The sequence below is a fragment of the Drosophila virilis genome, unplaced genomic scaffold (assembly GCF_030788295.1).
Source record: "Drosophila virilis strain 15010-1051.87 unplaced genomic scaffold, Dvir_AGI_RSII-ME tig00000322, whole genome shotgun sequence".
NCBI classification, from domain to species: Eukaryota; Metazoa; Arthropoda; class Insecta; order Diptera; family Drosophilidae; genus Drosophila; species Drosophila virilis.
The window spans coordinates 35,078-62,491 of NW_027212805.1; the positions used below are offsets into that span (position 1 = coordinate 35,078).

General features: G+C 43.8%; 3 protein-coding genes and 1 non-coding gene across 7 annotated transcripts in view; 2 read left to right on the forward strand and 2 right to left on the reverse strand.

Moving 5' to 3' along the window:
* The window catches only part of LOC138911475 (dendritic arbor reduction protein 1-like), a 43,489-nt gene extending 27,127 nt beyond the window's left edge, over positions 1–16,362 (forward strand). For both annotated transcript variants that reach the window (XM_070210773.1, XM_070210774.1), the window contains one exon: positions 13,227–16,362. In XM_070210773.1, coding sequence (XP_070066874.1) covers positions 13,269–15,407 — 2,139 coding nt within the window. In that variant the 5' untranslated portion in view covers positions 13,227–13,268 and the 3' untranslated portion in view covers positions 15,408–16,362. The remainder of the gene's footprint in view (positions 1–13,226) is intronic.
* LOC116651798 (uncharacterized) lies at positions 1,420–3,521 on the forward strand. Of its 2 annotated transcripts, none has more exons than XM_032438828.2 (2): positions 1,420–1,907; positions 1,969–3,521. In XM_032438828.2, the coding sequence occupies exons 1-2, from the start codon at positions 1,509–1,511 to the stop codon at positions 2,908–2,910; spliced, it is 1,341 nt and encodes a 446-aa protein (XP_032294719.1). In that variant the 5' UTR covers positions 1,420–1,508; the 3' UTR covers positions 2,911–3,521. The 2 variants fall into 2 exon arrangements, with proteins under 2 accessions (XP_032294719.1, XP_032294721.1); XM_032438830.2 differs by having other exon boundaries at positions 1,972–3,521.
* TRNAP-AGG (transfer RNA proline (anticodon AGG)) lies at positions 6,076–6,147 on the reverse strand. The gene has a single exon. It is a non-coding gene; the product is annotated as a tRNA-Pro (tRNA).
* Positions 6,288–6,960, reverse strand: LOC6631372 (uncharacterized). Of its 2 annotated transcripts, none has more exons than XM_015170968.3 (2): positions 6,806–6,960; positions 6,288–6,749 (listed from the first exon to the last, which is right to left on the reverse strand). In XM_015170968.3, the coding sequence occupies exons 1-2, from the start codon at positions 6,813–6,815 to the stop codon at positions 6,418–6,420; spliced, it is 342 nt and encodes a 113-aa protein (XP_015026454.1). In that variant the 5' UTR covers positions 6,816–6,960; the 3' UTR covers positions 6,288–6,417. The 2 variants fall into 2 exon arrangements, with proteins under 2 accessions (XP_015026454.1, XP_002055299.1); XM_002055263.4 differs by having other exon boundaries at positions 6,288–6,741; positions 6,806–6,956.
* Positions 16,363–27,414: the final 11,052 nt, after the last annotated feature.

The window sequence follows — 27,414 nt, forward strand, 5'->3', positions numbered from 1 at the left end:
GAGTGCAGCAGTAGCTGCAACCACGACTCCAACTGCAACTGGCATTCAAACAATGCCAAGTAGCTTCATAGTTTATTGAGCGCAGCTGATTGAGCGCGCAATGCGGCCCGGCAGCTCGTCAGGCGCTGAGACAGATGCAGTAAAGTCTCACTGCCCATTAGCGCTGTCACTTGGCGAGGCGGCGCATATCATTTACAAATGCTGCGACATGCACCGAACATCAAAACAGAACAGCGAGCCGGACGGTACACAACTGACAATGCCAGTGGCTGTGGCTGTGGCTGTGGCAGTGGCTGTGGCAGTGGCATAACGACGATTACCATCGCACGGAGCAGACACGGACACATCGAGGTCAGCAGCGATGCCGGCAGCGATGACCAAATTGCCGGCCGACACCGATGCTGCTGCCAGCCTTGGACGCATTTCAATAAAAATTACGCTTTGTAAGCTTTAAGCGGCAGAATCAATTAGCACAACGCCTGCCTTGCCAAGCTGGTTCCAGCCGTGCTCTCCCTGTGCAACTCCCTTTGAGCTGTCTTGTTCTTGTCCTTGCCCGATATCATATAAATATATGGATCATCATCATCATCAGCGTTGTGCTTTTGCGCTAGCGGCATTGCACCGCAAACACAGCACCAGGAGGTGACCACCTTAGCAGTGGGGAAATGTTGAATTGCTGCCAGAGATTCAGAGAACTTGCATTCAGCTAATTCTATCCGGATACCTATCCAGGCGTGACCAACAAAATGCCAAGGCTTGACTGGCATATACAATTTACACAGCTTTTACACACCATTCTAGCAATGTTTCTCTATATGTTTAAGTACTTGTACTGATTGATCGACTGATTGACTGATTGATTGCAGCTAAGAATCGGGAATATTCACTGTAGTTGTTTTGCCTGTGATGGACGCGCGCGTTAAGACGTATTTTTGAACAATTTCACCCGCTAGTGCGGAAGAATCGAGGAAAATTATTTTATTAATACTTTTTTACTTACCATCCGGTGGACCTCAAGCTCAAGCGAAAGTCATTCCTCTTTGCTGGACATGGTACTTAAAGATTTGGTAGATTACGTTTTGGATGATAATTCTATTCAGGGATCTTTATGAAAAATCAGAACTTAATGAATACGTGTTTCGGTGAGTTTGGAAGATTGGCGGAGATCGGTTCTATTTGAACTTATTTAAATGTTGTTTCAAAAATATTAGAAAAATAAATTTGAGACGTGTTTCACATATTTTTCTCAATATTAAGCCCTTCTTGCCAAAAAATGAGGCTCAAAGGTTGTTCGCCTGAAGCTTTAATTTTCGCCGGATCTGCAAACAAGTGGGAAAAATGTTTGTAGACATATAAAAGCAAACATTGCTATTCAAAATACACACATATTCAAGCTGATTTATTTTTGGGGCACAGTTGAATTCATTTCTTGTTGACATTTTAAACAAACATCAAACAATAAGGTAGAATATATATATTTATATTTATAAACTTTTTGTGAACCTGCAATGCGTAAACAAAGCAAAAGTATGCTAAATGGCGGATACACAAGCAACACCGCCAAGACCATTATTTCCAATGGTTATGTCAAAGAAAAAGTTAGCAACAGTGTTGATAGTCTTAATAGAGAAAACAGTCAAGCTCTTGCTCAAAGGCAACAAATCAATGGGCAGTACTATAATCAACGGAACGTAACTTGCGTCGACAGTGTTGCACAACCTGCGTCGCCCGATTTGGGCGACAACGTGCCACATGCGTCATGGCGCTGCCACAAGCATCGAGCAAACCTTTCAAGACTGAAGCTGCCCTTCGCTCAAAAGCCAAAGAAACAGCAACTGCAGCCGCTGCAGCCACATCGACAGGAACAGACTCATAACAATCGAAGTCAGCAACAGCAGCAGCGCCAGGTAAATATCCACTGATGGTCACAATAGATGTCCCTTTTATCCTATGTGCTCATCCTCTAAGAAGGGGCCACTGCCGGGCGCTGCAAATCAGTGGTATGCGCTCAGCAATCGTGTCCATAAGCACGGCACCACCATCGAGATGTTGTACACTGGTCTAACCGTGCCGCAGCCAAGGGAGCAGCTCGATGTGCGTGCCATACCGGGAGTCACACACGTGACCATGGAGCTGCCGGCAGGGGTGTTGCCCAACATCAGAAATAGTACTCCAGACATGCCGTCCCTGATAAACGCCATGGATTTCTTTAGGTGCCCCGAGCGTCATCCACCCGCTCCAGGCATGGGGCCCAGCACGACCATTCAGGTCATACCCAAGGACAACAACAACAACGTTAACCCAACCAACATAGACAGCATTGAGGTGATGCCGTTGAGCTGTGCTCGGGCTGCACCCTTGAAGCGCAGCTCATTGAATGTGGCCTTTCAGAGCTACAGCCTGATGCAGCTAGAAGTCGATGAGGGCCAGTCCCAGGAGCCGGGCAGATTGGTCATGGATGCGGAAATATCGCCAACGTATATGCTAACCACACATCAGCAGCTGCGCCTGCAGGCGGCCATCATGCAGGAAAATGTGCCGCTGGCCGATGCTCTGCTGCCCATCGTGGAGGATTTGTATGAGGAGCACGAGCAGCTGGATCGTGCTGGGCTCCAATTGTTGCCAGCTCCAACACCACTGCCATATGGCACCATGCGGTTTCACTACGGCCAGCCGTCAAGTATGGCCAGCGCAAAGCCTGTCGCCTTGCCGAAAGCAAGGCCGGCTCGGCTGCCAGATCCTGTGAGCCAACAGTGCCAGGATGCGGGCCAAAGACGAGCCATACCGGAAAATGGGACCGTCGATTATGAGACCATTAATGGTACTATCATGGCACTAGATCCATATGGAAACTATCAACCAATGCTGTTTTCGGATTGGTGTAAGACAAAGAGCAACAACAGCAAATAGCCGAATCATCGTTAAAAATGCAACTGATTGATACAACTGAAGACTTAACCCATCCTTAGAACCATCCGAGTTTAACTAAAATGTCTTCACAAATTGGAATTATCACACAAACGAACGTATATTACAAGAATGAAAAAAAATTATAGTTATTGCGATATAGGTAGTTGAAACTCAAGATTACAGTCGATACGGTCGTAAACGAACACTAAATTTGATAATTGCTCTAAAAAAAAAAAAGAATACCAAAAGAAAAAAAAAAACGAGTTGAAATTTGTAGAAACGAGCACAGTTGAATCCATTAATACAAGCATTTCAGTGAAATCTGTCGTCAAGGAAGAACTCCAACAATTACACCCATATTGATTTATTTTTTCGAAATTTATAGCAGTCTTAACTATAAATATCTCCAAGGAATACGCATACGAACTTTGAAGAGAAATATCATTGATGTTTTGTGAAAAAACCGTCGCAGTTTTTTATGCATTTTGGAAGTCGAAGTCAATGAAATCTTTCATTATTAAACAATAAGGTGTTATTGAAAATATATATATGTGTATGTAAATTTATCTTACTTTAATAGCTGTTAATAATAGTTTTTTATGTTGCTATAAAGAGACATTTTTCAACAAAAACATTTTGCATTCAATTCATATAACCTTTGAATTGCATATATACATGTATATACATGTAAAGGTGTGTCATCGCATTCTCATACAATTTTCTCGATAAAAACGTTTTATGTACCTAATGCATATATAATATATAAATGAATTTAAGTGCCAAACATCACCCACCAAATTCTTTGACCCCCATTTCCACAAGGGAGGGATTGCAATTTCCCGAAAGCCCGTCTTTACGTGCGCCTTTATCACATAAGGCAAGTACTGTGAAAAATTCCGCTACAAAGCTCATATGGTTTGGGCTGTGCTTTGATCACCAATCAGTCAGTCAGTCAGTCAGTCAGTCAGGACAAACAGTCTTATATATAGAGATATATAAAATCAATGAAAAACTGTGTAGCTATTCTCTTTGGTGGGATTTCATGATAAGTGAACTTTTTGGTTAGATTAATTTTTAATTACTTTATTCAATGGTAAATGAGCATAAAAATAGGAATAATAATAAATGTAAGAAGAATATTTAAAAAAATAATAATTCCGAGACTTGAGCTGTAAACTGGAAATTATTCAGCCGAGAGCACGCGCCGAGGTGCGAGCAGCAACAAAGGAGCAACTTCCCATTCCATTTTACCTGTGCATAGAAAAGTGCGTGTGGCTTGCTTAATTAAAATTTAACGCAATATGCTTGACTCTGCCGGCAACCCGACCCGTTGCCAGTCATCGGCTTGGCAAGGGCGACCAGCTAAGTTTTTGGAGTGTGCTCCGGCTGAATGCCCCCAACCAGCATACTCGGCATCAAAGTATCTGCGATGTGAGTATCGCGACTTGGGTCGACCTGACGCTCTGGAGTTGCTGTTGCCACTGCAGCGCTGAGATTCGCGCCCCACTGGCATGCTGTAGTTTGTTCATGTTGAGGGTTTTGTCAAGAAATGAAAGCTTCGATGCTTGAAGGTTTAACGAACTCGTACGCTGGTACAACCCCAGCAGCGGGAACAGCAGAAACAGAAGCAGCAGGAGCAGAAACAGGAGCTGGAGCAGCAGCAGCGCCAGAACAATTTTCAGCTCCAGGATCATAAACGTCAACGTTTTCGCCTTTGACGTTTGCAAAAAATTTCGTTGCCCTGCTGCAGCTGCTGTTGCAAGTGTAATTTTTACTTTCACCCCAGCAAATGCTGCTGCTCCTGCTGCTGTTTATGTTTTTGTTGTCCCATGTGTGCGCGCTGCAACACTTGTCCTGATGATGACATTCATGCCCAAGAGCTACTCTTAATGGAACACAGAAGCAGGCAGATAGACAAGCAGCCAACGAAAAACGAGAAACGGGAAACGAGTAGCGAATGGGTGCACAGAGAGGGTGACTGTTGAAGGAAAGCAGCTAAATCCAGAGTCGATTCAAATTCAGATACACAAAGGCAACATACGGCCTGACCGTACAGCTGAGGGCGGCCCACGCGTTTTGCTCGATTTGTCTATGCAACATCCTGCAACTGAATGGTATCAAATGATCATTCGATTGCGGCTGCAAATATTCAAACGTAATCAACAAATACTGGCAAAGCCACAAGGCGCACAGCCCGCCCCTTGCCAGCAGTCAACTATGCCATGGTAAAATCTCAGTGCATTGCTCCCGCATGCCCCAAGTTGTGGCGCCGACCGCTGCTGCTGATGCTTAAGAAATTATGCACAAAGTGAAGGCGCACAAGTGCACAAAATAAAGCAGATGGCAATGATGTTGTTGACGATGTTGCAGGTGACCCATGCCCGAGTCCAAGTCGCAGCCCAAGTCCCTGTGCCAGCCCCAGCCCCAGCCCCAGCCCACAGTCTTCAAAGTTGTCAAGGAAGCGGCATCAGCGCTGACTGCCTGCTGGGTTGCCGCCATTGTTGTTGCTGTTGTTGCTGTTGTTGTTGTTGCTGTTGTTGCTGCATCAAGGATGCTAAAAACAATAGAAAGCACACACAATTATATGTGTACCTATGCCCAAGTATGTGTGTGTAGTTTGCTTTTTAAATAATTACGAAACATGCCAGCGACTCCCCCGCCTGTTCTCATATTTTGCATAATTTGTTGCCAAGTGTTAAACGGTCAAATGCCAGGAGACCCACAACAATTTGCGCAACCCTCGCGCTCGTGTCCTGTGGCAAGTACTTTAACCCGTCTCCATATGCAAACGCATTATTCAGTATGGACTCATCACGAATGCTCTCCCCCTTTCTGCTTCAACCAACTTCTTTGTATTACCCCTCTGGCAAGCACTCGTTCTGCACTTTAAATTTACCTGCACATTGGACAATACCTGCTTCTATCAGCGTAAAAACAAATCATTTGGTGACTAGCTTTAAAGCTGCGGGCTATTTTTATTTATTTTTTTAATTTATTTATGTATTAATGAATTCGTATGACACCATCAAAAACACTTCCACTGACTAGCTTTTTTTTTTGAAATTTATTTGCCACAGCGTTAAATGCAACGCCACAAATTTTCAATTTATATAAAACGATACAAAGATAATAAATAAATAAAATATAAAAAAAGATACCAGACTTGGGCTCGTCCGGGATTTGAACCCGGGACCTCCCGCACCCTAAGCGGAAATCATACCCCTAGACCAACGAGCCAGTTGTTCAACTGATGCCAAGTTGCCGTCAAGAGCTACCAAATGGCAGAGCCTGTTCAACCATTTCAACCAATTCAACCAGTCTAAAAATAGACCCAAGCAAGCAGCCGCAATCGCAAGACAGAAACAAACAAGTGAAAGTTGCTGATCAAACAAAAATACGTTTGCTTTGTATTAATAAATTGATGGACAACATTTAAAACGAATTGCATTTTTTGTTTGTAACAATGCAAAAGATCGCCTAAACACAGAACCCGTTCCCTTCGTTCCCCTATTTGCAATGGTAGCCAACGGGCGGGCGTACGAACTTTTTGGCAGTAAGATCTATTTCGCGAGTGGTGTTGATGTTTTCGTCTTGGTTATAGATATAGTATTCCACCTCGTCATCATCACTGGACGAGATGGTATATAGATCCATTTCCATTTCCTGTGCTTGTTCACGCAATTCCAGCTGACGCATATCCAACAGCTCGGGCACAAAGTCTTCGGACTGCTGCTCCGTGCCCGTCAGACGACGTTGTCCGAACAGCTCCATGAAGCCACTCTTTGTGCGGCGCAAAAACTGCAGCACAAAATCAGCCATCGAGGACATGGTCTGTTTATCTGCCAGGCGGAGCAGTAGCAGTATTTAGTAGTCAGCACTGGCGTTCGCAACTCACCCAGGCACATATAAGTGCACAAAAAATCTGCTAGAGAATTGCGCTTGAGTTTTTCCAGAGTTTCAAAGCTTCAACAATAGCCAAACTAAAGCTTCAAGCCAATATTGAATTGATGCCAAGGGGCAAAATCCAAAGCCAACTCGGAAAAGTGAAAGCAACTTATTTAGAAGCTGACTAAATGAAAACGACACTTTAGCATGTGCATACAGTCATCATATCCATACACATATATGTATCTATAGATACCATCCCCCCCCCTCATTTCACTTCATTTCTCTTTCACTCTGCCCCTGTGTGTCTTGCTTTCTCCCCTAACTGTAACATTCTCAGTTGCTTTGAGGGAAAAATTGCAATGCCTTTCATAAGCATAAGTATGCAATAAAAAAAAGTATTTCTCTTGTCGGCTGGGCACGACTGGCAGATACCTTGTAGCCGGTTATACATTACAACATCCTCCTTGGGTAATTTTTACAAGAATTTTTTCTTAAATACTAATCACAAAAATAAAATACTCAAGTAAAAATACATATGATATGCTTAGTCTATCTGCTGTATCTATCTGTATATATTTATACAGATACTAAATACTTTTGATTAGATTTTTTTCTTAAAATCATAAAATGATTTGCTCTATTTATATTAAATAAAGGGCAACAAAATTCTTCTAGATAGAGTCGTTCATCATGCTGGCCTGGTTAGCTCAACTAGACAAAACCCATTTCGTCTATTTGTAATGGGTACAGGATATATAAAAAAAAAAAAAAAAAAAAAACAACTTACTTATGTCTGTACACACACCGACGTATACATTGGAGCTTAGGGAGAGCTGATATTTCAGCTGAGTGGCTCGACGAGAGCCTAAAGTGGGCGTGGGTGAGTGCAAAAAAGAGACACATGGCACTGTTGTTGCTGCTGCTGCAGCTTTTTGTAAGGGAATACAAAGCAACTGCCCAAGATAGAGCACACCGTTCGCATCTATCTGAGCCAAAGAATCTAAGCATTAAGTCAACCAAATATGCAACCAGCTAGTGGCTTTTTATGTTGCCACATCACTCGCACAGAACGGAATGCTTTGCAAACTAGAAGCACCCTGATTGTCTCACTGCTGCTGCTGCTGCTGCTGCTGTTGGCTCTTTGTTGTCTGTGGCAGAGGAGCGGGGCTGTCATTGGCGCACTTGTTGACAATGCATCACGCATACGTCGCGTAGCCGCAGGGACACGATGACAGGAATAAACGGCTTGATAGCAAGATGCACCGACGCCAGTGAGTGTAAGTCAATGCACCCAACAATAAGCGAAAGCGACTGACAACCGGGGTGGCATCTGCAATGGCCAACTATAAAACTGTGCTGCATTAAGATTTTGCTGCTCCTGCTGCTGTTGCTGCTATTGCTGTCGGCAATTTGCCAGCTCTAATTAGCCACTGAGTCCTCGTTCTCGCTGTGTTGCCCCTCAACATACAAATGTATATAGCATGACAATTGCGCGTTTCATTTAATTTGTAAATTAACGAGCAATTCTATCGGCAAGCAGATCACCAGCATTGCATTTCTCAGCTAACTCTGACGCTTTGCAGCAATGCAATTGATCACAAAATAACCCCACCCCGAACATTAAATACCCTTTTAGGCACTTGGCTGGTAAGTGTATTTCGAATGGCAAATTTAACGACGGCAGATCTTTCCTTTTCCTCACTCGTGCGGTCCGCTTATCGACTTAAAGATGCTGTTCTAGGCTTTTGGCCGAAACTAAAGCTGACTTACAGAGATACTTTTCTGGCGGCCTAAATAAGGCGTTAATTGTATCAAATGTTTAAGGAGCAGAGTGAAGTTTTCATACAAGCTATGTATATTTGACTGATCACTATGACAGTTACATAATATTGAAGTCCGATCAGGCTAATTTTGACATATTTATGTTGATTAGTGATTAGTTGCCATAGAATATTGACTCGACTGTTAATACTGATGAAGAATATATACGCTTTATGGGCGCGGACTTATATTCCTTTTAGAAATTAAGTATATATTTCACATTTATGAAACATCTTTTGTTTCGACAATTAGTCAATAATAAATTAGTTTATGTACCATGCTTGATTGTCATATGAAAATGTTACAAACAAGAATTTCATGGCTTGTGTTCAGCTAATCTTTTTCCAAAACCAAACCGATTCAAGGTTCCGTTCATGGTAAATAGAAACCGGTTGGCTCAGATTTACAGCTCTGAACAAAATATTTGAACATACTTTATAATACCATTAAAAAGTGTTATCTATTTTTAATAAATTCAAATCATAGCATTGAGCTTTTAGGTTTTTGGTCTTTGCACATGGAGTTCGAAATGGAAAGGGTTCTTCATATGCAGTGCTTAGTGCTCTAATGGAGCATATACCCTTTGAAGTGCGCAGCGGCAGGGTATGTGGTTATATGCGTGCGCTTGGGTTATAAATGAAAATTCAAATGTAAAAAAAGTCACAAAATGATTGCCAGTGTGTAAAGTGCACATATATTTCAATTGAAAACATAAAGCGCACAGGCCCGAGGGTTGCCTTTGGCATTGCCGACGCTTTCGTTGCAGTTGCAGCTGCATTTGGTATGCGGCGCATCCGCATAAATATCACGATGATGACCATCACGCTGATGACGATGATGATGATGATGATCAGCCGCTGGGGGCGCAGACTCTGGAGCTGGAGTCGCGGTATGCAGGCAACATCTTAAATATATTTTCTAATTACTTGTTCGCGCTCGCCTGATGCTATCAGGCTTGCCGCCTCGCCGCCTTGCCGCCTTGCCGCCTTGTTGCCTTGTTGCCTTGCCACAGCCTCAGCTCCATTTGCATGTTGCCGCGTTGAGGCGGGCAAAAGAGCTGGCCGCTTCGGTGTGGGGCAGACGTGGCCTGGGGTTGGCCTGAGTGCATTGGCGACACACAAATTGTAAATATGATAGAAGAACATGCTGTTGCTGCTGCTGCCTCGCGTTTTGTGAATAATTATTGCAATGCGTTTTCTCGTTTTTTTCTCTCGCTTTTTTTTTTTTTGCTCTGCACGCATCTACTCGAACTTATTTATGTGTATATATAGCGTATATATGCAGAATTGTTAGCCCTTCTTCTTCTGCAAACAGAAAAAAAAACACGCCAGAAAAAACACGCCAACTCTTCAGCCATTCGCGACTTTATGCTCATTCATGTTCTTATAGAACACGCCCCCTGTCTGCCAGCGTGTCTGTGTGTGCTGCATAGCCCTTTGGCATTTGTTGTCTGCGCTTTAAAGTAAACAATACCACATTTTGCTCGCTGGCAACTTTAACACAGATCCGCATCCGCATCTGCCGGGACAGTTACAATATTTGCATATGCGTTCAACATATTTTGCGGGTGTTTCTAATTAGCAGAAATCGGCTTGGATGGCCGGCGAAAGTCTTGAGCCACAACCGCAGGCTAATTGGGCAGCCTCTAGAAACTCAAGCGAACCACACCATGCCACCACCCCCTTCACACCACACAGAATGGCACACACACACACACACAGCCAGCCCTGACACCAGGACCAGGAAACTGTTGATGATTTTCCCATCGTGTATGTTTTTCACTTCACTTTCTTTTGCAATTTCACTCCATAAAAAAATCAAGTGTGCGCCAGTTGACTTGAAGATACCCTGTAATCCGCTGCACTTTACTTTTGCTGTATGAAGTTTCTTGAAAAGTTTGCAGCTTTGTTAAAAGGGGCCTTAACATATTAAAGCGCTTCAAACTTGACACAAATATATAGCGAAAACTAAAGGTTGGAAATGGACATGGATTTAAAGATATGCAGAATTGTCGAAATTACTGCAAGTTGCGCTATATCGAATTGTGGGCAGGATTTGGATGGACTCTATAGATTTAAGAAACGTTAGGATGGGGATTGGAATGGGAATGGGAAGGGCTAAAAAATGGCAGGAGCGGATCGAACTTTCTCTTCCATGCACATCTCTAATTGGAACCTTGAAATTTGGTTTTTTATAATTAAGAGTAGAGAGCTATAATATTATATAATGTGCAATACGCAAATGTTAGAAGAACGAAAGATATTCATGAACTGGTTCTTATCAGGAATACATGTGCTTAAAGGGGTCGGCTATGCACTTTACTTCAAGTTTATACAGGGTGTAGATAAAAATGCATATATGCTGTTGGGGTCGTCGATTAGAGGCAACTGGCAAAACGGAAGAGACAAAAACAAAGTGTGGCAAACTAACGAGCACGCACACGCACACGCACACGCACACTCGCACACACACACACATTTTAGCTGCATAAACATTGTCCTGGCCAGGAGTGCACGCCCACACAGATTGGGCTGGCTGCTTGAGTGCTTTTTGCTGCCAAATTCACCAGCTCCAGCATGGTTTGCACACATTTTGCAGCTCCTGTTTGGCTTTTTCGTACGTAGCTTCTTTTCTTTTCTTATTTTTGCTTATTGTTTTTGTTGTGCTTTGTAGAGAAGCGATTGTTGTTGACAATGCTTTTGGGTTCTCTGATGTTGCAATGGCATCATCAGTGGCGGCTTTAAGTGCATGCAATTGGTGGCAGCCTGTGGCCTGGCAGGCTGTGGCCAGGAGTTAAGATTATCGGCTCGGGGCTTTAATTTCAATTCATAGCAGAGTTGCTTTGATTCAAGCTGAACACCCGCTGTGCTTCGATTCAATGAACGAGTAGCTAAATTTAAACGCTAATTTGGCGACCTGCTGTGCCAACCAGAGCGTAGTGCTCCAACGTCTCAGTGCCCAAAACATTCGGGTTCTCAGAGTCGTCTCAGGTTACTGCAACAGCCAGACAGCCAGACAGACAGACAGACAGCTAGACAAGGACAAATATAGTGAGAGAGACAGAACCAGAGATCAGGGGCAGCTACTCAAATTACCATTGAATTCAGTCTCCCTCTCGGCCTGCACTTCAACCTGTGCCAAGCAGTCATAACTTGGTGGCATTATCATCGTCAAGTTGATTATGTTCTACACAATATTCCGTCTGCTGTCTGATCGGCTGTCCCTGCGGTCTGCGCTGTCCTTTATCTTGGCCAGAATCTTGCCAAACCACTGACATTATCATTTAGCTGGGTATCGCTTGTACCTGTACTAAAATAGGTAAAATTATTATGTATACAAAAACGTTGGCAAATTATTTTCTTCTGGCCTGTTGCCAGCTTGAATTCGCTTCTCTTGAGCGAAACAGCAGAACACGCTTTGACTATTACTTATTCCAATATATCCCATATAAAAATGTGTTTATAATCTGCGACTTTCAATATAAATTCTGCAACAGCCTTGGGTATCGAACATGAGCGTCATCTATAGTAAAGGCTTCATGGAAACTATTTCAAAAGGGAATGTTGCTTCGCATTTCACATTTTGTAAAGACTGGCAAATATGTGTAGTAAGCAATAGATGGCATCTTCAGTCCGATTTGGTATCAGATATCTTGATCTGCCTGATCTGTTTATGTAGCTTTATCTATGTGCGGTCTACGCGTGTGTGTTAAATATCCCCCTTCTATGCGATTTTCATGGACTTATGTAAGCGACGGAGACGCTTTACTTTTTATGTGCTATTTGATTAGAGATTTTAAATTGTATTCAGAATAAAATAGAACGATGCCCTCCTCTTCCGTTTCTCTCGTAGTTCTTCTCTTCTCATATATGGATCATGCTTGAGCCTATATACTTTGAGGAATGTGTTGTTATTGTTATTATTTGTTCATTTCTAAATTCAACTTAAGTTTGAGTGCTCTACTGAGAATCGGTTATACCTGCTGCATATACATAGCTTATTTGCGTTTCCTTATTCGATACGAAGGGATTAAGAAACTGAGGTAAATTCAGTTCTTTCTACAGAGTATCAGCCAGCCAAGCACATATTTTCTTCGGCATTTTCGCATAGGGCATCGCGTTGCTGTGCAACATTTTTATGGTTTTTTTTTTGCCAGCCCTGTTGTTTTCAATTTATGCTACAGCGTATATAAAAAGCTGCTATTAGAAAAAGTAAAGCCCAGTAGCGGGCACTGTCTGGGGATTCGTGGCCGCCAACCAAAGACTCACTTAATTAGCAGCAATTAATCTCGCTTTGGGCGGAAGGGAGGTGTGGGTACATGTTGGGGCAGATTCATAGGGACTTGGGACGGCATGTGTGCCCGCAGGCTGCTGATGGCTGCTGTTGGCTGCTGGGCGCTAAATGGAATGCGAGTGGCCGCTTCCAAGCGCTTGCATTTGAATGCTTCGCGCTTTGGCCCCAGCCAGTGGAGCGTGCCAGCGGTTGGGCGCTGTTGGCCGCTGGCAGTTAAAGTTTCAGGAAGTTGTTTTGGCATTCGTGCAGCTGCTATTTTACCACTTAGCTACTAAAATATTTAGTTAATTGTCGCTAAACTCGACTCATTACAGCGCCGTTCGAGCAGGGAGCAGCAGCAAGCGGCAACATGTGCCATGGAGAGCCTGGGACTGGGCAGCAGACGCAACAACCACAGCAACAACAGCAGCAGCAACAACAGCAGCGGCAGCATAAGCAACAACAACAACAACGACAACAGCAACAACGGCGGCGGCGGCGGCCTGGGCAACAACAGCAGCATCAACAACAGCAGCAGCGGCAGTGGCAACGCGAGCAGCCATCACGGTCATCCCCATCATCTGGCCAAGCTGCACGTGCACTCGCACTCGCACTCGCACACGCACACGCACACACACTCAAAGCTGAAGCACTCGCATCCGCATCAGCATTCGCATCCGCATCAGCATTCGCATCAGCCCGCCAACCAAAATTATTACACGCAGCAACAGACGCAGCTGCAGCGGCTCAAGCAGCAGCAGAAGTTGCAGCAGCAGCAACAGCAGCAGCAGCAACAACAGCAGCAGCAACAGCAACAGCTAGAGGGCATTCATGGCCTGCGCAAAGGCTTGGGCCTGGCCATGGGCGCTGGCGTTGGCGCCGGCGTGGGCATGACCGCGCCTAAGCAGAACGCTGGCTGCCTGCAATTCCCGCCGCCGCCGGATTATCCGCCGCCGGCTACGACTAGTCCGCTGCACAAATCTGCTGGCAGCTCGCCGATTGCCGTCGCGGCCATTGTTAGCAGCAGCTTGGGCAGCTGCGTGGGCGTGGCCAGCGGCATGGCCGTGAATGGCAACGGGCGTCGCCAGCTGTTGCCGCGCTATCCGGATCCCGATCCCGATGCGATCGAAATCTGTAACGAGCAGCCGGACCTGACGCCGCATCATCAGCTCAATCAGGTGATTGGACGCCAGAGCAAGACGCTGGGCCGCGATGGCAGCGAAACGGCTGCGGTCAAATGGAATGCACTGCAGCCGGCGAGCAGCCTGAATCACATGCATCATCAGCAGCACGATTATTCGTATGCCTATTACGAGCCGGGCGCCGCTATGCGCCACTCGAATGTGCCCAAGCCGGAGGGCGGAGGAGCAGCTGGCGGCGCTGCGGGCGCCAATGCCAGCTGCTGTACAGCGGCACAGTCACAGGCTCAGGCTCAGGCTGGCCCGCCGCCGCCCAACTCCATACGCGCGCTGCTCTCCAAGGGCAAGAAGAACAAGCAGCTGGTCTCGCCAGCCACGCTGCAATCGTACCAGACGCGCTACCACAAACTGACCACGGCGAGCAGCCAAAGCGAGAACTTCTACGAGGAGATCAATGCGGCGGCCCTGCAATCCTCAGCGGCCACGGGTAAGAAGCTGTCGCAGCCACAGCCACAGTTGCAGTCACAGCAGTTGGGCTGCAGCGTCGGTTCGCATTCGGCGGGCTCGCTCAATCAGACGCTGGTCGAGGAGGAGCTGCGTCGCGTGCAGCATCGCCATCACAAGATACTCGGGGAGCTGAATCTCAGCGTTGAGGCCATGCTCATGCCAGAAAGTCCGCCCAAATGCAGTCCACCTGCTGTTGCTGCTGCTGCTTCTACTGCTGGCGGCAGCGGCACGCCCCCCAAGCCGAGTCCGACAGTGTGCGTAACGGCGACCAGTGGCCAGCCGGCAGTGCTGGCCAGGCTGACCTCCACCTCGGCGGACAATATCTGTGATAGCAGCGATGTGGCCGGCATTGAGCAGCTGCTGGCGACGCTGAAAGGCACGCATTCGCATCCGCATTCGCATGCGCATCCGCACACCGCCATCACCAGCAGCACCAATTGCGATCTGGACAGCGGCTTCAGCGGCAGCAGCGGCGCCAGCTACATTGGCAGCCTGCGGCTGAGCAAGACGCATCACATCAAGTGCGCCCGCCAAACGCCAACCGCATCCGCTGCCTACGCTACCCAAAGCTGTCGCTCCTTTCAGCGTGCCACCGCCGCCGGCTATGATGAAGCGCAGATTGCCGCAGTTGGCGGCGCTACCAATTCCAGTTTTTTGGCGCGCGCCTCCTGCGGCCGCCGCATCCTAAGCTGTGCTCGCATACGCGCCGCCGAAGATCCTGGACCCAGTGTGCCCACTGAGTCGAAGGCGCGCAGCTTCTGGAATCGCAAGGGCTGGCGCAAATTGCCCGGTTTCTCCACATCGACCTCCAGCATCAATGACACGGGTCTCTCAGGTGAGTCTTCACAATTGCAATTGCTTTCAACTTAATTTTCAATTTAAAACAAATTGGAATTCCACATTAGAATCGACTCGGTTCAAAACTTGGCTACACCCACTTCCCCAACCACAAAGAGCTCATCTTCTCTTAACTCTCAACTTAAAACTTTCAAGTTAAAAGTCACTTTTGTGTGTGGACAGAGTATTGCACAGTCGGATGAAACTGGCTGCCAGCTTGATTGGATATATATTATTTAGAACAAAAAGCCGCTTAAACAGAAAATTGGCTTAGGTACGGCTAACTGCCGCCATCTGTTGTATGCGCTGTACATGTTTACTTTTGCTAGCGCCATCTGCAGCAGTCCTTAGCGCAAGCTGCTTTTGGTGTGTGTGCTGGCTAAGGGTACTGTTCCACACTTAACGAACGCACAGCTTGCCCTAGCCTTTTCACGGAGCTGTTGCATACTTTTGGGCTGAAAAACTGTCTTCTGACTTTGTGGCTGCTTTAAGGTGTGCAACTTAGCTAAGATGTGCAATTGCATTTGGTTTTAAAATAAGACAAATTTACTTAGATTGAGCATGAAAGCTGCAATTGACATTTGCCTTGCAGTACATGATTTATATACCCTTGCGTGGACCATTAGGACTTTGGCACGAAATGTTTGACTCATGAAGGCGACCATCTCCGATGCCTTAAAGTATATTTATTCCTGTTCAGTATTCACACACAAGTCCACTTGTTGATCAGCCATAAAATCTAACGTCTTTTTACTTCGCATAGCCGCCAATTTGAATGCTCTTTTGAATGTAAAGTTCTTATAGGCAGTTCTTTTCCGGTTTCCAAGATATATTGACCACATCCTTCATTTAAAAGTTGCTGTCATAGAGCATTTAATATTCGGCTTGCCGTGGCTAGCTCCACTTTCTGTAACCATTTGCCAGACAACACGTCGTCAAATTCTGCAATTAATAAGTTTTTTATGTGTGTTTGTTTCTTTTTAGTGCTGGGCTTAACCCGCAATCAATAGAGGCGTTTGAAGAGCGCAACAGGCTGTTTTTTTTTTTGCTATGCTACTTAAATGCCCAGCCACCCCCTCACAGACACCACACCAACACACACACACACACACACGCGCGCACACACACTGCATGTGCAGGCAGCCAGCGTGATAATTTTTGTGGCACATGCTCCACTGGCTCGCGCGTCGTTGGACATCGCGTAGTCGTCGTCGTTTTAGTTTCGCGTTGCCGTTTTTTATTAGTCGCTCTTGTTGTTGTTGTTGTTGTTGTTGTTGTTGCGGTTGTCGTTGTTGTGGTTGTTGTTGTGGTTGTTGTTGGCGGGTCATTTTGGGGGGTCCATTCTCATTCATCGGCGCACAGCGGATTCAGTAGAATCGATCTTGTCGTGCTTGCCGCATGTTTGCCACGCCGCGCTATCGTTTGAAGCGCACCAGTTGCTGTTCCGTTTTTATCTCCACAAATAATAGAGTGCACACACTCACACTCACACACACACACACATGCACTGTGCTTTTTATTTTGATTTTTTGTACAATTTTTATTGGGAGTGCAATGACTAAAGTGCAAGTGCAAGTGAATTATTCGGGAATGCGAGCGTAGTGCAAAAAAAAAAAAAAAAAAAGAACAAAAAACTGTGAGTCTGCGTAGCTGTGTGTTTGCTTGTACCTGTGTGTGTATTTGTGTGTTTGTATTATTGTTGTTGTCATTGTTGCAATGCTTGTTGCGGCATGACCAATGCACACCAAAATCGACCTGGCGACCCCGTTGACCCCAGCCGCAGCCAAAGGCCATCAATTTTGTTGTTGCTTTTCACTCCGGGGGAGGCGTTTACACTGAGTTGTCGTTGTCGCTGGCAACATAAATACACATGCACACACTCGTATATGTTAATGCTCGTGAGCATTCAAAAATAAATCGACAATAATTAATTTCAGCTGCAAACTAAGCAGACGTCGTCGACGTCTTTGCATTATCAGCAGAGCGCATTTTTATTTTTCAAAATACATACAAAACTGTCGATTTGTTAACAAATTTCAAGCTAGAAATGTTTAAAGCATTATTATTTCGTATTTTTTGGGCGTCTGATCTCAGATTTTGCAACGCCGATAATCAGATGACCCGCTCTATATTACTTATTTCTATTACTTAGCACGCACACACACACACACACACACGCACACACACGTACGCACGCACACGCATATGAAGAGCTAAAAGACAACTATATAGGCTACAATTGATCGGAACATATATAGTTCATACAATCAGCAGCTAATAATAATTAACAATAGGCTTTCGTGTAATGCATTTGCATGATGGCCTTTCATATAATCAAATCCGCACTGGATGGCACTCATCATCAGCATTCGCATCAGTCGCTGATGCGCAATAATCTCGGCCTGAATCGAAGTCAACAGGGCAACGGCGTTATCCTCTTAAAATGTGCGTATTTTTTATATAATTTATTTATCATTTTAGTCATTCCATCTAGCTTGATCGTATCGCAACTTTGCATTGCACAATGCATTGTCCCAGCTGTGATTTAAGCTAATGAAATTAGCCACAAATTATATTTTCATAATAATATTCCCATATTCTGTATGCCTTTCCTTTCCATAGAGAAAATCACATTTCACTACAGACTTCAGATTTAAGTATTCAAACCGACTTAGCCGCTTACCTTTATTCGAATTTTGGGCATATTTTGGGTTAGAAATATAGACCTAGATAAAGAGAAAGAAATTTTAAAAATACTTAAGATTATACTCAATGCAAATATTTCAATGATATTGAGCTAAAGCTAAACAAATACTAAAAAAAAAAAAACTAAAACTTTTAGAGCAAAGTAAACTTAATGAAAATTATGATATATAAAGAAATAACATTTATTTAAAAGAGAAGAATAATAAGATTTGCTGATCTTAAAATATTTTCACAGTTTTAAGATAAGATTATTTATTTGGTGAATCGGTTTCTATTTAACTAACTAATTTGAAATGTTCATTTCTAGTTGTTTATACAAATACAGTGAAAACTACCTAGGCCGAACATTTAGCTTCTGATCAGGAGAGGCTTAATTGGCGGTGGGATGGATGGGTATGGACTGATTCATAATGGTTTAGCAGAATAGGTCCGTCTGAGCGGGCTGTCCGCCTGTTAGGAGTGTGCGTGAGGAGAGCTTTCACTGTATTGATAATATTATCATATTGTTAGTTTGTCAATTCTCTTAACATGTCGATGTTCATCAAGCGAAAATGCCAACATGTAGCGTTTTGTTTGCAGCTTGTTGGCGTGATCTTGGCTATGCAGTCGGTATTTTGTGGCAGGTTCTTGCCCATTTAGCGGGCCGGTTGGCCATTTGGTCATAGCCAAAACAGCTGCAAGCCAAATGAATCAGCTAACTGGTTTGTGGGCAACGCCTTCGCTCACATGTCTCTTACACTCACACGGCACGACCCCGCGCCCTTTACATTGCCCGCAGATCTGCTTTTTTTTGTGACCATATTATTGTTAGTGGCGCAGCTTTTGATGACTAATATTTCGGGACGTTATTGTACCTGTTCTACAGATGCGTAGCAAAATAATTTTGGAGATATTATTTATGTAATATATATACACGGAATACACGCCACATATATACGTACACATTGCATTAACACAGTCAATCAAAAACAAGAAAATATTTAACTCGAAAAACCGGCTATCCTGGGCATGTCGAAGACTAAATACCCTTCTTTATGGCTGAGGGGCTTGCAGATATTTGGGGGGATTAGTGAATATCGTTATTGCCTAGTTTGTTTGCGATATATTAGAAAAGCAAAGGGTTAATATATATATATATATATCCGATTCGACCAGAATACCCTCTAATTTGAGCTGTTCGTATAAAAAGAAAAGTTTTCTTATGAACTGCCGTAGATCTATAATAATGCCCTTGCAGTTAGATTTTCGGTACATAATATATTCATATCTGGATCTTATGGATATATCAAATCAGCATTATGATTATCTATAAATCTTATTTAATACGTCGCATACGTCCTGACCAAGTTATAATACCTTCAGCAAGGGTATCAACACGAAGAGCAACATCCGCACAGAGCAGACACAAATTAATTAAAAGCTCTGCGCTGCCACAATGTCAGCAACAACAATGGTAATAACAATAAAAATAACAATAACAATAAGAGACGTACATCCACATACAACAATACATACACACATGCACACACAACACACACATACACATGAAGTCTAAAAGTGAACTCAAAAAATGTTAAGCAGCAGAGAACGAGATCAAAAACGAACACAAAATGCTCAGCTGACGGCACTAACCTCGCCCAAAGGAGGAGCGATTATACCAGCTGGTATTACCCGGCGTTTGCCGGCTTAATCAAAAATGCTGTGCGGCAGCCTAGAATAACAACAAGATGTAAACACCAAGAGGGAACAGATTGTCTGTGTAGATATTCCTGGACTTTGCAGCCGACTCTCGATTTGCAAGGTCTTCTTCTAAGTCCATAGCTCGAACTACTTGAGAATTATAAACGATGAAAATAAAGTCAAAGGAAAGCAAATATTAGTTACATCGACCGCCTAGTTCCAAAGAGACCCAACCATCTTTTCTAGGACGGAAAGATAAACTGGCTAAGAGGCTGCCAGGAATTTAAACCAGCTCTTACGTATATCCTAGCGATTACAGAAGAAGTGCTTCAGCGACTCTTATTTCCTGCCCATTCCACTGTTCTTTGTAGGGATTTCTCGACAAGCCAATGTCCTGTGAAGGCTCGACTTGTCAGAGCATTCAATCGAGTATATGTTGCCAGCAAATGTGTCTATGTGTGCACATTTATATATATATAGATATATATATATCTATTGGACTATCCAGATGCACATCCAGGGGTCGTCGCCCCGGAGAAGGCACTTGACTTCACCTCCAATAGCTCACGGGGGATTGCACCAACTACATATATATGTAAATATATATATAGTATACAATAACAAAAATGATAGGGTCGACTAGGTAATACCTATACCTTTCTTCAAGTTCCCGCAACGAAGGCTAAAAACTAAAAACTAGTCTTTATATGCCACAATTATTGTCTTTATCGATCAAATGAAATTAATTGGTTCTGTGCATCTCTAGCTATCATGCATGGCCATGATAAATAATTAATAAATCATCTCGGATTTTGATATGGCATATATATATGCCTGACCAGAATACCCTTACACTACAGGGTATACAAATACAAGTACTTAACGCTTTCCGTGTTGGCATTTGTGAATGTTCTGCTTCTTCATACTTTCGCTTATTCTTTTGTTTCGCTTTTCATTCTGCATATGTATGTATGTCGCAAGGCACAAAGCGATAAAACAAAACAAAACAACAATTCAAGAGACTGTGCAATAATTAATAAAACTTATTTTCAGCGAAAGTGCGCGCATTGTGCGATATGAGCTATGTGTGTGTGTGTGTGTGTGTGTGTGTGTGTGTGTGTGTGTGCATGGGTCACATCAATTGTTAACTAATTTTTCGACTTATCCTAAGCAGCTAAGTGCTCACATTCAATTCAATTAGCAACATTGCCAACAATTGAACAGTTTTCAGAATCCAACTGGATGCTGGCATTTGTATCTGTATCTATAAGAGATACAAGTAGATACATTGCACTCTGGCCATGCCCATTGTGTGTGTGTTTGTCGCCTGTCGAACGTCAGCTGTTGCCATTGCTATTGTTGTTATTGTTGTCTGTCGCGACATTAGCGCGTGTTTGAGTGCCGCTTAAAAAACGCCTCGTTAATCAATGTCGTCGCCTCGTGAGTTAATTGCAAATGTGACAGCAGCAGAGCAACATCTACAACTGGCTCATGTCCATTGCAATGCCCACTCCCATTTCCCCATTTCCCTGTCCAAGTACAAACAAACAAACAACAAAAAAAGACATCCAATTTCATGTGCATCTCGATGCTCAGCACTCGCGCTTACAATCGCACTCGCACTCGCACTCGCACTCGTGTGCACATTGCACCACTTGAGCATGCCACAGCGACTCGCTGTGGTGCAGCCCGCGCTGCCCACCCACTCGGAACTGGGCTGGCCCAGCACTCAGTTGGCTGGCCGGGAGTTGAGAGCTTTACGACACGAAATTCGTGTAGCCTGCTAGTTGCATTACATTTTTTTTTTTTTTTTTGTTGCTTTTCTTCTCTTAGTCGCGCTGGCTAAGTGAAAGTGTTTAAGCCATGTTTGCATAAAAAAAAAGTGTTCTCATTATTTCATTTTTTAGCTGCATTTATTTGGCATACATTTACCACAACAACAGCACACCTCGAAATAGGCGCCGCTTGGCTCAAGATTCGGTTCGTTTTTGTTGGGGTGCATGTGGCGTATGCGCAATGTTAATTAAAAATTCAAGCCAAAAATGCAAGACAAAAGCAAAAAGAAACAAAAACTGCAAAATTAAATTGAAAATGAAAATGTTGGTGGTGCTGTTGCTGTTGCTGGTGCTGTTGCCGTATTTAGAGGTTGTTAACAAATTTGCATAATTACAACCGCAACAGCGACAACAATGTAACCGACAATCGCCAATCTTAACTTATCTAATGTGAAGGCATGCAAAATGGCAAATAGTACAACAACGCGCATACGTCCCGTTGTTACACACCAAAAAGTCAACATGTCTTCCATTGCGATACAGTCCAATTGTTGTTGTTGTTGTTGTTGTTGTTGTTGTTGTTGTTGTATCGTGCATTGTTTTGTGCGGTTTTAGGGTTTGGTAATCCATGCATATGGCAATGATATTAAACAGCTATGGAATGGCTCCGACAGGTTATTGTTTTGCCTCCCTCGCCATCAAAAACGAACCGAAAACCCGAAAACTGTTACTTAACTGCTGTTGAGAGGGGTCATAGATAGCATATAGTGTTAGGGGCGCAACATCTATAAATCATTAATTTGGCTAATCGACTGCGAACTGTGACTAACCATCAATTCGATGTCTAATTATGCCCAGCACCATTTGACATCCAGTGGGTAATACGGCTGATAATCAAATGCCGTTCCATGAAAGTGGATACTACAAATGTTCTTGATAAAAATCAATGCCATTTCTTGGAAACCAACTTTAATATGAGAACAATATGCACACGTTCACAGCCAATATTGATATTTATTATTTATATCTACAAGGAAGGTTTATTTGCCTGAATGGTCGAATACTTCTATACACTGTTTGTTCAAGGACTTGGCTATAAGTCTTAGCTGGATGATGGTTCAGCTTATACCCTTGCAAAATTCATCGTTATAATAACAATTGTAGATTGCTAGAATGGACTGCAACCCTGCACAACTTTGCATTCGTTCGGGGGTTTAGGGCTGCGCCTTACGTTTGTGCTCGCGAACACGGTTTGTTCACATATTGAAGTCCTGGTATCGGTTCGAAATACATTCTTTAACTGCTCAACTTTTTTTTATTATTCCCTATTTAATAAACTTTGCTTTGCTTCAGTTGAGGAATCGTCCAGCTAAACGGTTTGAGGTTCAGTTAATGTTTTAATAAATACGATAAAGGAAATCTGGTTTCCACAACGCTTCGGCTCGCAGCTATAAAGTTATATTTATTTGAATAATACCCAATATAGAAATCTTGTAGGAATTAAAATATTTCGCTTATAGTTGACTTACCTCGTAATTGTATCTGCCAGTTGATACCGAATCTCATCTTCCAGGCGAAACGCTTGCCTCCCTTTCAACTTAGATAAAAACGTTGGAATCTAATTTTAAAAATAAATGTTTCCATAGCTGATGCTCATATTATAATATCATGATAATGACTGTGTTGCCAAATATAATAATATATTTCCCTTGTAGACTGCCAACTGTTTGGCAATTGATCATAAATTGTTAGATCTAGGCAAGCAACAAGGCTGGCAACAAAGCTGGTACCTGGCTGTGGCTCAATCCCATTTCGGCATATCTAGCGGAGCATTTGGAGAGCAGCTAGCGACTGATATGCATATTAATTTTAGGCCACGGTCGAATGATAAATGATATATGCTCGACATTATTTAGTTTGCTGCTGCTGCCCGCGCGCTGTCAAAACGTCAGGCAAGCTTAAGACAGAGAGTTGGGAGTTGCACCGAATACAGTCAAGTCGCAAACTTTCCGCACAAACGGTTCTGGCTTCGATTTGGCCAATTATCGCTGTCAATGCCAATGAAAGCCAATATATTTTGGACAATATCGATGCGATAGCTGCTTCCAGTCTTGCACAAAGTTGGCAGGCGGTTGTTGACACCATTAAGACACCGCCTTGCCACAAAATCTTGTTTGCCTGGGTGCTGTGTGTGTGTGTGTGTGTGTGTGTGTGTGAGCGGAGAGGCGGGAGGGGGCTAGACACCGACGAAATATATGGCCAACATGTTTCTGCTTTTAGCCAGTTCTTTTTGTTGTTGCAGCGTTTTGTGCATCACTTTTGGGGCAATCCCCGGCACATTATGCAACATCTGGCTGTTGCCAATTAAAACGCCGCCACATTGTCAAATAGTTGGCAAATTTTTGCGTTTCTTTTCTAATTAAATGTCGCAGACAGCTCTACTCTGATGACAGACCCGTATTCATCTCTCTTCAGTCTCAATGGATGCAGACACAGTTTCTGCCTGTTGCTCCACTTAACGTGCTGCAAAGTTCAAGCGGGGCACATTGCATGCTCTGATCAGTGCCGCAGATTGCAACTAGGACTGCAGAATGCCACCTACAGCTGATAATTGGCTAACAGCCAGTTGCCGGTTGCCTATTGCCGCCTGCCGGTTGCCGGTTGCCGGTTGCCTGTTGCCTGTTGCCAATTGTTAGTTGACCGTCCGCATTGCACATACGCACCGTTGACCCAGGAACAGGCGACCGCATTACTTTCGCCATAGTCAAATTTGATACAGAAATAGAACATAAAAGAAAATAAATTGCGCGTCTAACAAACATGCAATACTCTATGAGTAGAGTTTGTCCTGCCTGACTTAAGCTGTTGCCTTTTCAGGCTTGAAAGTTAGCACTAAGAAAAGTCTTAAGTTCCAATTAAGAGAGTGCTAGATAATGTTGTATGAAAACATCAAAAGCGACGCAGTCATTTAATTGTGTTTTGCAGGTGTGAAGTCATTAGACTGAAGGGGTTTAGGTATTTGAGCATCGGCCTTGCGGATGAAAGTTCACCGGCTCAACGCCAGCAACTGTCAGTTTTTACATATGCCTCAGAAAATCGATTGCTTAGAGCCGTATAGTAAGTATAGCATTGGGCATCAAAGCAACAGCTGTTACACATTTCGTGGCAGAGCGAAAATACCCTATGCAAGGGTATAATAGAGCAGAATGTGTGCCACGCTGTGGCAAGGGAATTCATTTGGAAATTGAGTCAAATCGCTACGAATATATGCGCGCCTGTATGTCTCACCCTAGCTCTGCCACTCTGTCGCTCTCTCTCTCCCTCTCTCTCTCTCTCTCTCTCTCTCTCTCTCACTCACTCTGTCTGCGTCTACGTTTCTTTCTGTCTCGCTCGCGCCCGTGCTGTGACTGTGGACACAGTTGGGCTCTGGCTTTTAATTAAGTTTTTGTGTTAGGCTGTCAGCGACGGCAACTGGATTGACTTGAAATACTTACTATGCTGCCGACTGGCTGACTTAGTTGTTGGCCAAATCGATGCTACCAAAAGCGTATGGCCAGCATTTTGTGGCACAAAACGTTTCGGTGTGTGTGGCTGGCAAATGTGGTCGCGCGCTCTTGATTGATTGGGACGCTGTTGCCGTGCTGTTGCCAGTGGGCCGCTGATTTGGCTAGCACATGCTTTATGCATCTTGGGCAGACAGCAGCCAGTAGCTAGCCAGCCAGCCCGCCAGCCAGCCAGCCGAAGCTGTTATAGAGACGGTCTGGCAGACGGCAGACAATCCGTCAGACAGACAGGAGAGTAGTCTCTGTTTGTAGTTTGTAGAAAGCCCGGCGCATGCTGTACACAGAATTTGTCTGGCATTTCCGTTCCCATTCAATATGCATGTGTATGTAAGTGTGTGTGTGTGTGGTGTGTGTGTGTACATCTAAGCATATGCATCTGCAAGCCTTGCGTTGCATAATGAAACCGCACAAGAATTCCATTACAAGAGTCGCCTGTCATATACATACTTGCATGCCAGGTGTCATTAAAGCTGCCAGCCAGCTGACAATTGCCACCAACTCGGCCACAACTTTCGGTCTCGTTGCGCGTTGCCGTTGCACGTTGCACGTTGCACAGGCCGCCTACGCAACGCCCGCATTCTCAGACAACGCAAAGTCCACATGCACAGCAGCAGCAGCTACAACAACAGCAACTTGGGCTTATTAACACAGTTAAGTGTGGGTCAGTTATGGTTGTTGTCGCCCAGGCAAAGGCAAATTTGCTTTTAATGAGAAACCAGAATGCGCAGCCACCGTCACTGCCCGCAATTTGCCCGTGTTGTTTTTTTCATTTTAGTAGCTAGCTGCCTTTGTTGTTGTCATTAAACATAAATTTCCATGAATTAGCTGCAGCACCAGCAAAAAACAAAAATAATTTTCAGACAAGCACGACAGCTCCAGCTCCAGCTCCAGCATTAGCTCCAGCATCAGCTCCAGATGCAGGTCCAGTTTTATGCCAGGCCGAGCACAACAAGTAAGAGTTCTACAATGGACCCTGCTCGAGCTGCAGCTACCCCTTAAATGTTTTCATTCATTCTTTGAGTATTTTAGTTATTGTTTTAAAAGTTCGCCAAATCGTTTTGAACCATTTTCAGGCCTGGCTATAGTTTTGTCCATGATAAGAAAAAGTGGCATCAATTGCAGCGCACGAAGCTGATGTGGAAAACTCATTCCTCTGCCATGGATTTATGCAGCTTGTTAGGTTAGCCAAAATTTGTGCCAATAACCGTAACCAGTTTTGTCTCCTGCTGCCCCCGTATGTCCGTTCGACCCATTTTTGTGTACAGGGTATGGCAACTGTCGGCAATGCCAGAGAGCGACCAGCTGGGAGAGGTAAAAAGCCAACTGCAAAGGCTGCTTTGAGAAAAAAAAAATAAATATATATATATATATATATAAACAAAAAACTTTTATTTTAAAAGTTATAATAAATTGGAGCACTTGGTCGTCATATCTTGTCGCCGTTGTCGTGTCCATACAACACGTGCTTCGTGCTCATTTTGCCAACCCCAATGGAAAATTCATTTTCCATGGAAACTGTTGCCTTTTGGCTTGCTGCGGCTTGTGGCGATTGCAATTGCCTTTGGCATTTTGTTTGCCCAACTCGAAACTTTTATTTATTATTTTTGGTCTGACGCAGTTAAAGCTTAGACCTGGAAGTGCATAGCTCTCCGGAGAGTGTGAACCCAAAGTCAGCGAAGCATCAATTGGCGATATACACTCAAAAGTAATAACAGTTGTTTGTTTATGAGCTCATTGCCGTGTATTTTTTCCTTCACTTAATTACTTTATTTGTGAATTAATTGGAAAAATGTAATAACAAACCAGCTCTTAAGTTGTTGGCCCCAGATGATTTTCATTTTTTTACACGGGCACATAGAACGGGATTTAATAAATCGCAAAATCTGAGAAGAAATTTTTCAGATAGCCAGAGCTTCCCCGCTTCTTAGCACAAGATGTTCCCAAGTTGTTTAAAAGGAGTCCTACAAGATGGCAGCCTAAAGAGTCATGTGACTTACCTAAAAGAATAGGACAAGAATGGCTTTTAAAATCTCTCTCAGAAATCTCTTTTGACTAATTGAAGAAATTCTATTAAACCAGAATCAATGAATTGTATATGGTCACTTGGAGTTTCTGATTGTTTATTATGCTTATTATTTGATTTAGCTAAATTTATCTCGTAAATTAGTGCTATCTCACCACTGCCTGATGCCAGATTTAAATAACTGATTAAAAAAAAAAGCAAACCAAATCGGTTGAGTTTTGACGATTTATGAAATTGGAAACCTCTGAACCATGTCTATATAGAATTTTTGACTGTACAAGCCTTAGCTCTTA

Bases quoted from the DNA above. Each gene is read 5' to 3' on its own strand.
- LOC116651798 (XM_032438828.2), top strand. From the start codon at position 1,509: ATGCGTAAACAAAGCAAAAGTATGCTAAATGGCGGATACACAAGCAAC. The intron at 1,908-1,968 runs GTAAATATCCAC...TCATCCTCTAAG, and splicing joins AGCAACAGCAGCAGCGCCAG to AAGGGGCCACTGCCGGGCGC.